The sequence below is a fragment of the Neophocaena asiaeorientalis genome, unplaced genomic scaffold, assembly GCF_003031525.2.
Source record: "Neophocaena asiaeorientalis asiaeorientalis breed wild unplaced genomic scaffold, Neophocaena_asiaeorientalis_V1.1 scaffold7, whole genome shotgun sequence".
Taxonomy (NCBI): Eukaryota; Metazoa; Chordata; class Mammalia; order Artiodactyla; family Phocoenidae; genus Neophocaena; species Neophocaena asiaeorientalis.
Genome location: NW_020185337.1, coordinates 6645901 through 6661688, shown reverse-complemented (window position 1 = coordinate 6661688; position 15788 = coordinate 6645901). Strand labels below are relative to the sequence as shown.

The 15788-nt window shown below is 43.8% G+C and overlaps 1 protein-coding gene across 1 annotated transcript in view; it reads right to left on the bottom strand.

Moving 5' to 3' along the window:
- TBC1D9 (TBC1 domain family member 9) overlaps positions 1 to 15788 on the bottom strand; it is a 112246-nt gene that overhangs the window by 40718 nt on the left and 55740 nt on the right. Inside the window, exons 3-6 of the mRNA XM_024736079.1 lie at positions 13215 to 13333; positions 5731 to 5959; positions 5030 to 5291; positions 3065 to 3272 (exon numbers count right to left, since the gene is read on the bottom strand). Of these exons, the coding sequence (XP_024591847.1) occupies positions 3065 to 3272; positions 5030 to 5291; positions 5731 to 5959; positions 13215 to 13333 (818 nt within the window). The remainder of the gene's footprint in view (positions 1 to 3064; positions 3273 to 5029; positions 5292 to 5730; positions 5960 to 13214; positions 13334 to 15788) is intronic.

Here is a 15788-nt window from a genome sequence, read left to right as displayed (position 1 = left end):
ACCACCTCTACTCAAACAGACCTGGATGGAGGGTGGGAGCCTCGTCCTTGTGTTTTTCTGTCATTATCATACCTAGAGGTAATAAAAATTACATTAAGTCCTTTGCTTCTTCCATTAGTCGAGGTTCGGGATTTACCATGAATATACCTCAGCGATTCATCAGGTTAAAGGACAGGGCACTGTTGTCTCATTGAGCATTTCTTTAAAGCTGTATCCTCCAACCACAACACGCTTTATTATTTTTTTGCGATACGCGGGCCTCTCACTGTTGTGGCCTCTCCTGTTGCGGAGCACAGGCTCCGGATGCGCAGGCTCAGCGGCCATGGCTCACGGGCCCAGCCGCTCCGCAGCATGTGGAATCTTCCCGGACCGGGCCATGAACCCATGTCCCCTGCATCGGCAGGCGGACTCTCAACCACTGTGCCACCAGGGGAAGCCCAACACGCTTTATTTTTAAATGCTGCCTCTACCATTGTCCCTCTTCTGACTTACCCTGAAGTATGACTGAATGATCTTTGTGCTACCGCCTGCTGGGGAAAACTAGCAAGCAGAAGATGGGCTGAGGACATGAACCACTATTCTCTCAATTCCCCCAAACTCTCACCATCCTATTATAAATCACACTAAAATGTACACAGAGCACCTGGACCAAACCGGGAGGTGGGGAACAGGAGAGATGTCTGGACAGCAGCTCCCAGCCCCTCTCTGCTCCTGAGTTCTCTCTAGATAAAGTGATGATTCACTTCATCAATGACACATTCACGGTACATTCTTAATCCCAGGATGGGTTTCCCTAGCCAGTCCAGGTCACTCTGCTTTACTATGTTCAGGTAGTACTTGATGAAGAAAATTTTTAGTAGCAGCCTTGGTGATAGATGTTAACTGGACTTATCGTGGTGATCATTCTATAATATATACAAATATCAAATCACTACTTTGTTCACCTGAAACTAATACGTTATGTCAATTACACCACACATACACACACACAGACGCACAGACACACACACACACACACAGAGTTTAGTAACTCCCTAAGACAAAGTTTGCTGGAAAAAGTCATGAAATGCCTTTCAGAGCCAATTATAAGTCCTGATGAATTATCCATCTCAGAATTCACTCCCAACAATTCCTGGCCTCCAAATGTGTTCTAATACCAGTTAGTTCACCCTATAAGAAGGAGAACTAGATTTTTCAATTGTTTAACATTTTGCATTCTTTTTGATCCACCAATTAAACTTCTAGGAATTTATCAATTAAGGAAAATTATACATATGACTGGGAGAAAACTAAAAACAATGCAAAGGTCCAAGCACAGGTAACCTGAAAAGAAGAAATAAATTATACATATCCATTAATGGAATAATATGCAGTCACTAGAAGTTACATGGTAAAAGAATATTTTATGATACGGGGAAAAGTTTAGTGTACACCCACTGTTAAGGGAATTAAGAAAAAAAGAAAAATTCTTTATGTTTTATATCTAAATAATATAAATGACATATACACAGCAATGTATAGAAAGCCTGAAAAGCTGTACAGCGGAATGTCAACATGGTCGTCTTTGAAGGGTGGGATTAGGACTGAATTTTGTTTTCTTTTTATTTGTATTTTTACTAATTTTCTGTGATAATGATACAATATTTTTGAAACAAGAAAAAACAAACAAAATTTGCTTACATAAATGATTTTGTTAAAAAAAAAAAGAAAAGAAGGCAGAAGGAAACTTGAATCCTTTACTATAGAGAATCTTAATAAAGGGTCAATCTTGATTAAATAGCCAAAGCTTCTAACCGTCTTAATTTCTAGAAAAGGACCAGAGTAAGTTGCAAGTTACCAGGTCAGAAACTGTGGGTCTGCCAGCCCTTGACATCCTAACTTTGAGTTGCTTCTCAACCCCAAACAGCAAGGTTTCCATACAAGTGCCAGAATAATCTGTCACTGTGAGGACACGACAGAACCCACCTCCACCCCAGATACAATCAGAATGTTTCTTAGTCTTCACTGTCTATGGGCATCAGCCTGGCACTCTATTAAAATACAGACTCCCAAACTTGCAGCGATCCAGAAGATCTGGGGTGGGCTCAGGAATCTGCCACCGTGGCCAGCGGTCCCAGTGGTTCTAATGCAAGGAATCGACAGACCAGACAGATCTGAACACTTGGCTTTCTGATTCACAACCTAGACTGTCTCCTCTGAAGACCAAGCTGCTCAGGCTGTGAGTCAGGTGTAGTAACTACATTTTCTAGCTTCTGTATTTGACGTTTTCACATCTTGGGGCCTTTTTGACCCAGAGTTAGCCAACTCCTGGAGATAGTAAAGGACTCACCTGTGAGCAGGGCTTTTATAGGCAAACCAACCAATCCAAGCCCATACCCCAGTGACGACCTATATCTGCTCTCACACTCAGGGCCACATTCACCTGCCCTCATCACCCCGGGGCCAGGTACCAGATAACTAGGGATAGGCCCTCTGCCCTGGAGCCTGCCAAAGTTATTCAGCTCGCCAATCCTAAGCCTGCTTACCCTGCCCTGCCTCGCCTGTTTCTTCCCATGGAAACCACAATAAAGGCTCTTGCCCATGTTTTCCCCAGCTTCTTTGCCTGCTGGCTCACCCTGGTGCTTCCCTGCGTGGTCCCCACGGCATGGCGTGCTCCCCCTAGTGGAATCTGTGAGTATAGCAAGAAATCTTTTCAATGACAGTCATCTCCTGCTCTGTTGGCCTCACCTTACCTGAACAAGAATGAAATCTACATTTTAAAATACCAGGCTGTCTCTGGAAGAAAATATCTCGCAGGTCCCATGGTCACTTAGAGCAATGACAACAAATAAAAGAGTGGCATGGGACTTCCCTGGTGGTGCAGTGATTAAGAATCCGCCTGCCAATGCATAAAAAAAAAAAAAAAAAAAAAAAAAAAGAGTGGCAGTGGCAGATTCCACCAAAGAATTATGAACACTCACCTATGGTTAAAAGCCAACTCACGGCTAGTAAAAGATACACAGAGAAGTATTACCAGTAAAACTCTTAAAATACCCTAAAAGTTCCATTTTCACCTGCCACTTACCTCTCGGAGTGGGATAATGAGGCTGCACAGGTTTTCCTCCTTGCTGGTAAAGCAGATGTAGTTTGTGGACACAAACATCTGCCCCAAAATGTGCATTTTGTTGAATGGAGTCCAGAGGGTGCAGTCTGTGTGGCCATCTAATTTTTCATCTTTGGGCAGCCGGAAAAGTGCACGGTATCTCTCACTCTTTGCCCTGGCATCCAGATCGCTGGAAAGCAACAAAAATAACTCACCCCACACAAAATAAAATTTTCAGTACCTCTAAATGATGCGGCAATGGAGGTTCCCCAGCCCATCTTTCCCCTCCTCCATCTAGTGAGACTTATTCCTACCTTCTTGGCTTCCTGCTGGCATTAACTCCAAACTATGACCCAAAAGCATAATGAAATTATTTTAATGTATTTAGGTCCCTTGTGTAGCCATTTTGCAATCAGTATCTGTGAATGTCAAAGGATCTTAGGAAAACAAGGCCTGGCCAGGAAATCATTCTCTTTCTAAAAGAATACAGTAATTTCGTAAGAGATGATTACATTTATCCATGACTCATCCAGAGCCACTCTTGGGGCCTTATCTTTTAAGAACGACCTAATGCAAATACACGCAAGCCACATGAATCTGCTGACTGACACTGTCCACATTCAGTAGACAATAAGACTGCCCAAAACACAGGAACGACCCACCTCCAGGACGACCAGAGTATCTAACCTCATCTGGGTCCTCAGGTAACTACGATCTTTTCCCTAATGAGTTCCTTTATCCTGTTCATCATGGCAGTTATTTAAACCTCTTTGCTCAAGCTTTCATGCTACTTCGGCCCCCTGTCGATCCAGTTTCTGGCTTCACAGGGCAAAGACAGGCCTTCCCCTTCCCTCCCTCCTGTCTCCAAAACCAACTCCATCCTCATCTCATCCTACTTCCTTTCCCTGTTTCAAAGGGAGATGTATCAGCACACATAAGCATCCTTTTCCATGTCCTATGAGATGTCACTTTTAAAATTATTCATTTTCTTCTAGCTTTCTCTCCATGCTCCCTTCTGTCCCTGCACTTAATCCCTCACCAAGAAACTCTTCCCATCTGCCTACTTCATACCATCCTCTGGTCAAATCTTTTTCATTCTACAATGAGCAAGCCCCCTCCTTTCCCACCGAATTTCTTGAAAACGCAGTCCGTACTGTCCTAATGCCCTTGTCTTGCCTTTCACGTGCTATTCAACCCACTGTAGTAACCCATCTTCTTCTTACTCTATCAAAACATGTCTCAAATCACCAAAAGCGTTTTAATTGCAGTGACTTCTTGTCAGGTACCAGCTGGATGGCAATGATTGCCAATTCCACTTTGATGTCCTGCAGGCAACTCAACATGATAAAACTGAGCCCTCATATCCCTTGGACAAGCTCTTCCTTCCCTCATCCCCACCTCAGTTAGGGGTAATTCCATGCATACCATCACACTTTAGAGCATCAGCTTTTCCCTCGCCTTCTCTCTAGCCCAGATCCAGACTTCCAGGCCTCTCTGCAGCCTCGCTCCATCTCATGCTCAGCCACCTTTCACACGTGTGATGGACTAACTTCCCTCCGTGTTTTTCCCTTTTGCTTCTCCCATCATGTTATTCCCGCTGCCTGAAATATCCATCCTACTGACTCTGAATGAGTAATGTCTACTATGTCTTGAGAGCCCAGCTCCAAGCAGCTCCGCTGAGAGGTCTTTCCTACACACTCTGCCCATCTCCCCATGTGTGTGCTCATAGGAACAGAAGAGGTCCCATCCCATTGTACTGGAGCTGGTCGTGTCTGCCTCGCTTAATGAACTGGGAGTGCCTTACGTAGTCTTTTTCAGTTTTGTATCTATACCTGGAAAACTGTTCTGAACCCTTGAAGTTGTTCAGAAAAGGTTAACTTTCATAAAGGAACAGATGTGGTTCTTGTTTCTAAAGTCTGTAAAAGACGCCAAGTCTCTGAAACCTACCGCTTTAGAGCAGACACTTTTTTAGGAGATTTCTTTTTCAGTTTAGGCAGGGATCGATCTTGTTCAAACCCCTCATTGTCTAAGAGTTGCCTCATGGCGATGTTGGCGAGCTGCTCCATTAACTTGAAGGTCTCATTGATGTTGAGGAATACGGAGAAGAAATGTTCGCTGGACCTTGTGCTCACTTTGATCATGTCAGGCAGAAGCAGCGTGGCGTTCTTCTCGAGCTGAGTGATGTCCACCCACCGGATAACCAGCTTGGCTGAGCACAGGGAACAAGGTTGGGTCAACACACAGCTGCTCAAAATCCTTTCGAGATACTGGAAACTAACAACCCTGCCCCCCAATTTCACTGACCTCCTTTGAGTTTATGTGCCCATGTTTATCATTGTTCTGTTTGTTAGTTTTAACAGACAAACCTGGACCACAAAAATTCTGAGTTACAATTATTACGGATTTAAGTCCATGTCTACTAAATGAATTGTACCTTTGGTGAGTCTTTACTACTTCATAACTAATTTCGTTACAACCGTTGAGCCAAAAATGATTGAATTCAATTGTTAAGTCATCACAAAATAGTGCCGGCTCAGTTACAACTACAGATTTATTATTGTTGATGTTTGGATGTGGTTTATGCGTTCAGGGCAGGCAAACCTCAGTAGACTTTCAAAAGCTTCCCTCTGAAATTCTAGAGAACTCACCTTCCCTTCCCATCAGAAAAGAATAAAAGCAAAGGTGGTTAATACTGAGGTACATCCAACCCTGTCGGGGAACCTTCCCCTTCCAGTAGCTGCAAGAGTAATAGTTGACGAGTTTCTCTTCCTCAGGCATTCCAAACAGCCGATGGAACTTCACGATGGCTTCCTTGAACTTCTCTGTGTCATCATCTTCCTTCACATCATTGATTTTGTTATACTCTGCAATGATGCCCTAAGAAGCGATAAAGCACAAAACACACAACTGGTATCACTATGACTAGAGCTGCTTTTGCCCGTATCTTGTACATAACTGGAAAGGAACAAAAAATTTCTAAGGCCAGAGTTCAAAAAAATTGAATTATTTTCAAAGCCAACTCCCCAATTCTAAGCCAATTAACAAGCAGCATTTATGTCCTAAAAGATTTCCAAAGAGCAATATAGATTTTAATATCTGTTTATTGGTACTAATCATGTTTTTAAGTTCACTTAGAATGAAGCCCATAGTTTTCTTTTACACATGAGGAGATGAAAAGATTTTGCTAGTTCTACTACTTTTCCTAGCTTATCATGATAGACTTATCCCAAAGGTCAACCAACGTCTGCCTTTCTCAAAAACTCAATGAGGGGCTTCCCCGGTGGTCCAGGGGTTAAGAATCCGCCTTCCAGGGCTTCCCTGCTGGCACAGTGGTTAAGATTCCTCCTGCCAATGCAGGGGACATGGGTTTGAGCCCTGGTCCGGGAAGATTCCACATGTTGCAGAGCAACTAAGCCTGTGTGCTACAACTACTGAGCCTGTGCTCTAGAGCCTGTGAGCCACAACTGCTGAAGCCCGCGCACCTAGAGCCTGTGCTCCACAACGAGAAGCCACTGCAATGAGAAGCCCTTGCACTGAAACGAAGAGTAGCCCCCGCTTGCTGCAACTAGAGAAAGCCCGCACACAACAACGAAGACCCAACGCAGCCAAAAATAAAATAAATTAAAAAAAAAAAAGGATCCGCCTTCCAATGCAGGGGACTCAGGTTCGATCCCTGGTCAGGGAACTAAGATCCCACATGCTGCAGGGCAACTAAGCCCGCACACTGCAACTACAGCCCATGTGTTCTGGAGCCCTCGCGCCGCAACAAAAGATCCTGTGTGCTACAACTAAGCAACTAAGACACGACACAGGCAAAAAATAAATAAGTATTTTTAAAATAAATAAAAGAATGACATTGGGACTTCCCTGGTGCCCCAGTGGTTAAGACTTCACGCTCCCAATGCAGGGGGCCCGAGTTTGATCCCTGGTCAGGGAACTAGATCCTGCGTGCAGCAACTAAGACCCAGCGCAGCCAAATAAATAAAAAAACAAAAACAAAAACTCAATGAAATTTCATCATGAATGGAAAGAGAGGAAGAAAGACCAAAACACATGCCACTAACTGACACTGGCCACAGATCCACTGTCTCAGGGCCATGAATGACATCAGGCAACATAGATAAAAGGAACAAGTCACCATTTGAGCAGAAATGGGGTGAATATCGGAGCAAAAATTAGAGTAGACACACAACCTTTAGTCAGTTGTGCAGGAAATAAAATATATACACGGCACGTGACTGGCTTAATCTACTATTTAATCATTATAGTAGCTTGAGAGGCTGTTTCATTGTTACCCAGTTCCTTCATAATTCCCTGAAAAGTGGCTCCTACCTATATCCCTTGACAGAAAACGCTCCTTGGAATTCCACCTTGACTTTGTAATCACCAAATACCTCTCACCTCATCTCCATTTTCTCTGATCACAAGGTAGCTAGAAAAGCATGAGCTTTTGAGCATGGAAGTCTTGGGTTTCGATCCCAAAGGTGTCACTGCATGTCTGTGTGAATCTGGGCAACTTCTCGGGGTCTCCTTGACATGACTGAGCCCTCTGTATTGCAAGGATAGAAAACTGAAATTGCCCTCATACCTAGAATTCCTGCCTCTGGGCTCTTACGCTCCCAGTATATGCTGGATACTCCCTATAAATTTATCTTCCTAAAACTTATTAAAAAACTACAAAATTCTTATTATCAAAATTGTTTCCCTATAATCACCATATAAAATCTAAAATTCTATACCATGCACGCTGTTGATCCAACCAACACTGCAACCTTTGCTCTCACTGTACTACATCTTACAAGATTCCCAATTGTTTTCTTCTGCCTTAGTCAACCTAAGGCACACTCAGGGCCTGAATGTGTCATTTTTGTGCTTTTCTACCTTCTTGCCTGTGGTCCTGCCATTCTGAGTGCCTAAAATCTAGAATCAGACTGTTTTCTGTTTCACTAATCCTACCTAGTCTCAAAGTCTGGTCTAATTCCTACCTCCTTATGAATCCTTCTCCCAGCTATGACTGTCCTTCCCCACATTAAGTACTTTTGATTCTCTCTGCCTGATGTATTGAAATTTATTTTTCAATACATATAATGTCCTGAATTTTATTTTCACTGCCAGACCTTCCACCCTAGTTGCCAGCAGTTGTGGTACTAAGGAGTGATGGTGGGAGGGAGGGGAAGGAGGGCTTTAGTCTTCCATTATCTCCATCACCATTCAATTCTAGTAAAAGAACAGACTATGTAAACAACTATAACAGCAAACACAACCCAAGACAAGTCTCCAGCCTATTCTTCTGATAAGAAGCCAACTTTAGCCCCTTTACATACTCCAGGAATTATCACAATGGCTTCGCTACTGGCATGCCATCAGGCATCTTTCCACACTGTGATATATTTTGTATGGCTACACGCATTCCCACCTTTAAAATGTCCACAGGTTATCAGTGTAAGAGGGAAAAAGTCCAATCTGCATCTCATGCCATAAAACCCCTTTCTTGATCTGCCCAAATCAACCTATCCAGGCTTAGTGTAAATATCCTCTGTGAAACTAACCCAATCCCAAATGAGGACTTGCATTCTCATCTGTGTGTTCTCTTTATATGTTGGCTGAAAGTATTTTGTTTATATGTCCCTCGACCACTAAATATACATTTCAGAAACAAATATAATGCCTCGAACAGTTTTTACCACCAGTATCTAGCAACTAAAAGACATTTAATAAAAGATTATTAAAAGGGTAGGGCTTCCCTGGTGGTGCAGTGGTTAAGAATCTGCCTGCCAGTGCAGGGGACACAGGTGTCAGCCCTGGTCCGGGAAGATCCCACATGCCACAGGGCAGCTAAGCCCGTGCGCCACAACTATTGAGCCTGCGCTCTAAAGCCGGCGAGCCACAACTACTGAAGCCTGCGCGCCTAGAGCCTGTGCCCTGCAACAAGAGAAGCCACGGCAATGAGAAGCCCGTGCACCGCAACAAAGAGTAGCCCCCGCTCGTTGCAAGTAGAAGGTCCGCACGCGGCAACGAAGAGCCAATGCAGCCAAGAATAAATAAAATAAATAAAAATTTTTTAAAAGTTTAAAAGGGTGTATGTTGTTTTTCCAAATTAGCATGTATCTTAAGGGGCCATATCTTAGTCTTTATTGTGTCCTGCAGAGTCACAGATTTCTAAGTCTAAAATTGTTTGAGTTAGCAAAATTAACTTGGAAAGCTAAGTACCAAGTTGCTGACACCTGTTCTTTTGTCATATGGGAGGACTGAATGGCTGGCATCGGTAGTAGCAATGTACTTCCCTGAGAGTATCTAAGGTAAGGCTGTTTCCTCTAATTACTTTTGGTGCTACTCCACTGAGAGAATAGAGGTGTTGGCTTTGATGGAGGCCAGGGGAGACCCATTTTGGACCTCGGCTGCTTTGAGGGTGAGCAGGCTTTGGTAGTGTGCTATCCTATGGAACTGTAGACAGCCAGGAGGCAGCATGAGGGCACTGGACCTCTGGGTGGGGAGGAGAAGAAGCCACTTCAGAGAGAAGAGGGATGGAAACACCTTAGCCAGTTGGCACACACATCTACAGCCTATGTGACATTTCAAAGTTATCAGTGCCTTCAGACGGGGAGCCAAAAATATATAAGAATGAAAAGAAGAAATAAATAAATGAATAGATGAAAGGGACTGAATGAGAACCACTAATAAGAAGTAGCAGTTGGGGGGCTTCCCTGGTGGCACAGTGGTCGAGAGTCTGCCTGCCGATGCAGGAGACGCGGGTTCGTGCCCCGGTCCGGGAGGATCCCGTGTGCCGCGGAGCGGCTGGGCCCGTGGGCCATGGCCGCTGAGCCTGCGGGTCCGGAGCCTGTGCTCCACAACGGAAGAGGCCACAACTGTGAGAGGCCCGTGTACCGCAAAAAAAAAAAAAGAAAAAAAAAATTTAGTACAGTAGAAGAAATAAAATAAAAATTGATCAGTCTGTAGAATTTTAATGAGAAACACTGTTGGATCATCTCCTAGAATTCCTCCTTAACCTAGATTTAAAGAAAGGCTTCTATGACTGAACATCCAGATGCTATAATAGAAAAAACTGATGATTTTGACCAAATAAAAATGTAAACTTTGCCGGGCGAAAATTATCATGAGCCAAGTCAAATGACAAACATACATCATTGATACAGGGCTAACAGGCTTTGTATAAAAAGAACTTTTATGGGCTTCCCTGGTGGCGCAGTGGTTGAGAGTCTGCCTGCTGATGCAGGGGACACAGGTTTGTGCCCCGGTCTGGGAAGATCCCACATGCTGCGGAGCGGCTGGGCCCGTGAGCCATGGCCGCTGAGCCTGCGCGTCCGGAGCCTGTGCTCCGCAACGGGAGAGGACACAACAGTGAGAGGCCCGCGTACCGCAAAAAAAAAAAAAAAAAAAAACTTTAAAAAATATGTATATATTTATTTGGCCGCACCGGGTCTTAGCTGCGGCACGTGGGATCCTCATTGCCGAGTGCGGGATCTTCAGCTGTGGCATGCAGGTTCCTAGTTGCGGTATGCGGGATCCAGTTCCCCGACCTGGGATCAAACCTGGGCCCCCTGCACTGGGAGTGCAGAGTCTTAGCCACTGGACCACCAGGGAAGTCCCAAGAGCTTTTAAAAATTAAAGAAAAATAAGACCAAAGTCTCAGAGAAAAATAGGTAAAAGACATGAACAGTCTACAAACAGGGTTATAAAAACAGCCCTTAAACATAAGAAAAGATGTTTAACTTCACTCATAAATGAGATAAATACAAATTAAAACAATACTAAAACAAGCGTGCCACGGAGCAGCTAGAGCCCATGCACCACAACTACTGAGCCTGCATTCTACAGCCCGCGAGCCGCAACTACTGAGCCCACACGCCACAACTACTGAAGTCCGAGCACCTAGAGCCTGTGCTCCCCAACGAGAGAAGCCACCACAATGAGAAGCCCGTGCACCACAATGAACAGTAGCCCCCACTCGCCACAACTAGAGAAAGCCCGTGCACAGCAACGAAGGCCCAACACAGTCGAAAATAAATAAGTAAATAAATTAAAGAAAAAAAAAAGGCAAATGCAGAGGAGCATATATACAGGGAGCCTTATGTATAACAATTAAAGAGAAATAAGAAAAATACATATATTTGGCCTATTTTTACAAAAAGAAACACAGGAAGGATAAGCCAGAATAGCAATGAGATTGGTTAACTACGAGGGGTTGCGGGGAGAAGGGTAGCAAGGATGCAGGAGGAGGTAACACTTTTTGAGGAATTTTGACTTTTGGAAGCATGTTAATATCTTCTGTATTCAAAAAAAAATAAAATTAAACTCTCAATGTCAGGAAGAAGAAAGAGCCTAAACTGGAAGGCAAACTGAAACAAATGGCCGATTCCAGGCCTGGGTCAGGGAAGGTACCAGATGAGTCTGGAACACCCCGTTAGACCAGGGTAGGAAGCGCTCAAAAGCGTAGTGGGAGCAAGTCATAAGGACAAAGGAGGCAATTTTTTTTTTTTTTCTTTTTTAGTGTGGTAAAAAAAGATCCAGATATCTTTAGCCTTTCTGTATCATATAAAATTCAGAAGCCAAAAGTATATAAACTTAAACTTATACTTAATAATGAATGTTTCAGGGCTTCCCTGGTGGCACAGCGGTTAAGAATCTGCCTGCCAATGCAGGGGACACGGGTTCGAGTCCTGGTCTGGGAAGATCCCACATGCCACCGAGCAACTAAGCCTGAGAGCCACAACTACTGAGCCTGTGCTCTGGAGCCCATGAGCCACAACTGCTGAGCCCACAAGCCACAACTACTGAAGCCCACATGCCTAGAGCCCATGCTCCGCAACGAGAAGCCACCGCAATGAGAAGCCCGTGCACCGCAAGAAAGAGTAGCCCCTCCTCGCCGCAACTAGAGAAAGCCTGCGCACAGCAACGAAGACCCAATGCAGCCAAAAATAATATATAAATAAATTAATTAATTAAAAATATATAATGAATGTTTCAGTATTTTATCTTAGTTAGAAAAGGAGGCAACTGATAGGGGCTCTAGCCAAATCTGGGAGAGGGTGAGTACCAAAATAAGCCCAGCAATGAAACAGAAGCTACTGAAAAACACAGGAAGCCACAGGTCCATATCAATAATAAACAGATAAAAAGGTAAATAGAGGGAGGGCTCTTGCTTAGAGTGGAAGTGCCAACTACTAAATGTGAGGGAACACTGGAGTTCTTGGAAAATCGTCATTTTGTAAACCATCACAACAAAGATTGGTTCAACAGAAAAAATCACTGATGGATGCTAAAGCAAGGAAGAAATGTTGATAAAGAGCAGGATATTTCTGGAACCTTAAAGTGTCTTCCTACAGAAAATTGCAAGGGTAAAATTAGTAACTCTCCAGGGGAGAAATTGGCTAGCACTTTGCTGGGTTTATATCACCAATGGGTGGTGGACGGGTGTCACGTGCCTCCAGAAAAGACACTCTGGAAAGGACACAGGATCACTTACAAAGTGTCCCATCCAGAAATGCATAATCTGAAGCAAATCATGCAGGGACATCTGACAAAACCCCAAATGAAAAATGTCCTAGGAAAAAAACAACCATACACTTAGAAACAGTAATGTCATAAAAGACAAAGAAAGGCAATTGAATGATCCAGACTGAAGGAGACAAAAAGTAATCCAGTAGCTTCCTAGACTGGATCTTGCACTGGAATGGAAATTATTGGGTCTGGTTTGGTTTGGTTTTGCCTTTCCTCGATCAGAGGATCTGAAACCCCTCAAACCTGCCTCTTATTACATGACATTATTGGGTCATTTAACAAAATTGGAATATGTGCCAACTATTATAGTATTCATATTAAATTTACTGCAGGTGATAACTGTTGTTAACACTGTGTTGTTATTTAATAGAAGAGCTCTGTTCTTAGAAATATACACTGAAGCATCTGGAGGAAATTCCTCTAAAATAGAGTAATGGAGCCTACAAATAATAAAGTAAATGGGATAAATTGTTAACAACAGGGGAATATGGGTAAAGGGTCTACAGGTGTGTTTTATACAATTTTTATTTTTGCAACTTTTCTGTGTTTAAAATTCTTTCCAGTGAAAAGGTTTTTTTTTTTAAAAAAAGATTCCATGTTAATAAACCACTACCTGTATTTTTCCTCTCACAAATGTGGTGATATCGTTCTCATTTTCAAAGATGGAAAGTGTCTGCAGCAGATTCTGCTCAAGCCATTCCCAGTGTTCGGTTATTTCTTTTCTGGAACCACCTGTACGAATGTAAAATGATAATAATAAATGTCAGCAAGTAAAAGATACTTTAAAAACCAGGCTCACTTCATCCATGTGCAGTGCCATGAAAGGAGAATACTGTTCCCACCAGCTCTGCCTCCAAATGCTTTCTCTCCTTCAGAAGGGACACACAGAAGATGCTGAAGGATGTAGAAGCCCAACGAGTAAGTACTGTGTTATGGTCACGTCTGATCAGGTGAGTCCAGAAACTTTTTGGACAGTCTTTCAGAGTAGAAGGCAGCAACGTTTCTCCTGTTCACTTTCTGGATTTAGCCCTATCCCCTTTTCTCCCCCGAGGACCTGCACTTTTCAGGGCAACGCAGATCTTGTAGGATACTAGGTTACAGCTGTTAAGTTGCAACAATGTGAGGGCTCTGGTATGTCACTGGAGAGCTGATGTAACCACCTCCTATAATGGGCAAAAAATGATCCTCACTCCTTTCAATTATGAATGAGATGTGAAAATGGACTATCGCTAGGGAATAGCAGCCCGGCTCTCACCAGCACAGTTGCCCTGAATTCTAACGGGATGAGGTCATCCTCATAGCCTCCATCCAAATCAGAAAGCAGAAGCATAAGTCACCTCGCCTGGCAGCTTCCAAACTGAAACAACCTCAGCCTCGTAGCACAGATAACCTGGCACCCTGCTCTCTACTCACAAATGTAGGGCATAACAGGGATGCCAACACAACGTGTTTGTCAAGACTGTAATAAATTGCCTTCCTTTTTAAAATCTTTTTTTCTTGCTCTGGGGTCATTAATGATCCTGCAGAAGAACAGTGTGTTAGAAATCATCCATATCATATACATAAATTCAGAATTAAAGAATGATTCACCCCTTCAGATGTCTCCTTAGATTTCCAACTTATCTTTTAATTGATTTCTTAAAAATGGCTTCTCTCTGTTCTTTGTCACCAGCAATTCAAAATATCTCAGAATCTCACTCTCGTTCCTGACTGGGAAAGGTCGAAGATACAAATGTGTCCACAATGATACTCAGACCTGTGAGGAGCAGAACTAAAATCTCTTGGAGAATAAGAGGCAGGTTTGAGGGGTTTCAGATCCGCTGATCGAGGAAAGGCAAAACCAAACCAAACCAAACCAAACCAAACCCAACCCACGTTCATTTTCTTTTACTTTAAGCTTAAGCACCAAAAATTGCCTACATGCAATGCTTCTGTAGAGGATGAAGAGCAAATTTCTGAGGGGAGAGGCAGCCCTAACGGAAACACGAAAGAAGAGATTGTCTGGAGCTCTTCACAGGCACTTTCCGTGGCTCACTCTTTCGGGGCCATAGTCGACCACATGGAAAAGCAATCAATGACTCAGTACTACGTTGTCATGACAAGAGGTAGAACTCAGGATACCTGGGTTCCCCTCCCTCTCTGCCACCAGCCAGTTGGGTGCCTTTAGACAGTTTACTTCATCTCTCTCTGTCTCAAACTCTTTACATGTAACATGGAGACAGATAAAAATACCCAACCCCTTACTCATATCAGAGCAATGCTGTAAAAAAAAAAACGCACAGAATAATGTCTATAGATACACTTTGGCAAGTAGAAAACGCTGTTCAGATGCAAAGTACAACACCCATTTGGAATACTTAGGGAATGAGGCAGCCAGAGAGCTTTAAACATTTTAGACTTTAAAGTTTTAAATAGGGATTGGAAAATTTTCTAAAGCATATCGCACCCTTCCTTGTCTGTAAACAGGTCACTCCCATCACCAGCTGTGACTGGCTGTGATACAGAGCCCAGTCCAGAGTGAATGCCAGCCACGTGCCCTCCAACCGCTGTCCCATCTGTACCTACTGGCAACAGTCAGATGTTCACACCTCAGGACAGAGGCACTTCCGGCCACCCAAGGGACCGCAGGATTTCTGCAGACCCACTGGGCACAATTCCCAGCCTCTGATTTTGCTTCTCCTCCGCCCCTGCCTATGTTGATCGCAGATGTGCCTTCCAGAGGCCGGTTTGCACACATCCCTTGGCTCAGCTGGGGCAGTCTGGCTGTTGACTGGTATCCCACCATGTGCTACCTTTTACCAGGTGATCACACCAGGTACTTGACCTTGGAGTCCCTGTTATACTGGTGGTGGAATCTAACCACAAGTCAACCTCACTGTTCCTTGGTTATCCTGGACAGAAAAGCCCATCGGCTACAAGACCCAGGGCAGACCAGGTGTGCCCTCACCTTTGCACACACTGCCTTCGGTTTTTTTTGTGCTTATTCATACAGGTCCACCCCCCCCATCACCCCCCAACACACACACACACACACACACAGAACCATGGTGGAGATGGTGTATGCGTACATGCACTCATTCAACAAACATTCACTCATACCTCCGATTTTCATGGTTATTACATGAAGGTCTATAGCGCTGATCCCCGTCTTCAAGTAGCCATCTCAGCATACTTGTATCGAAGTTCA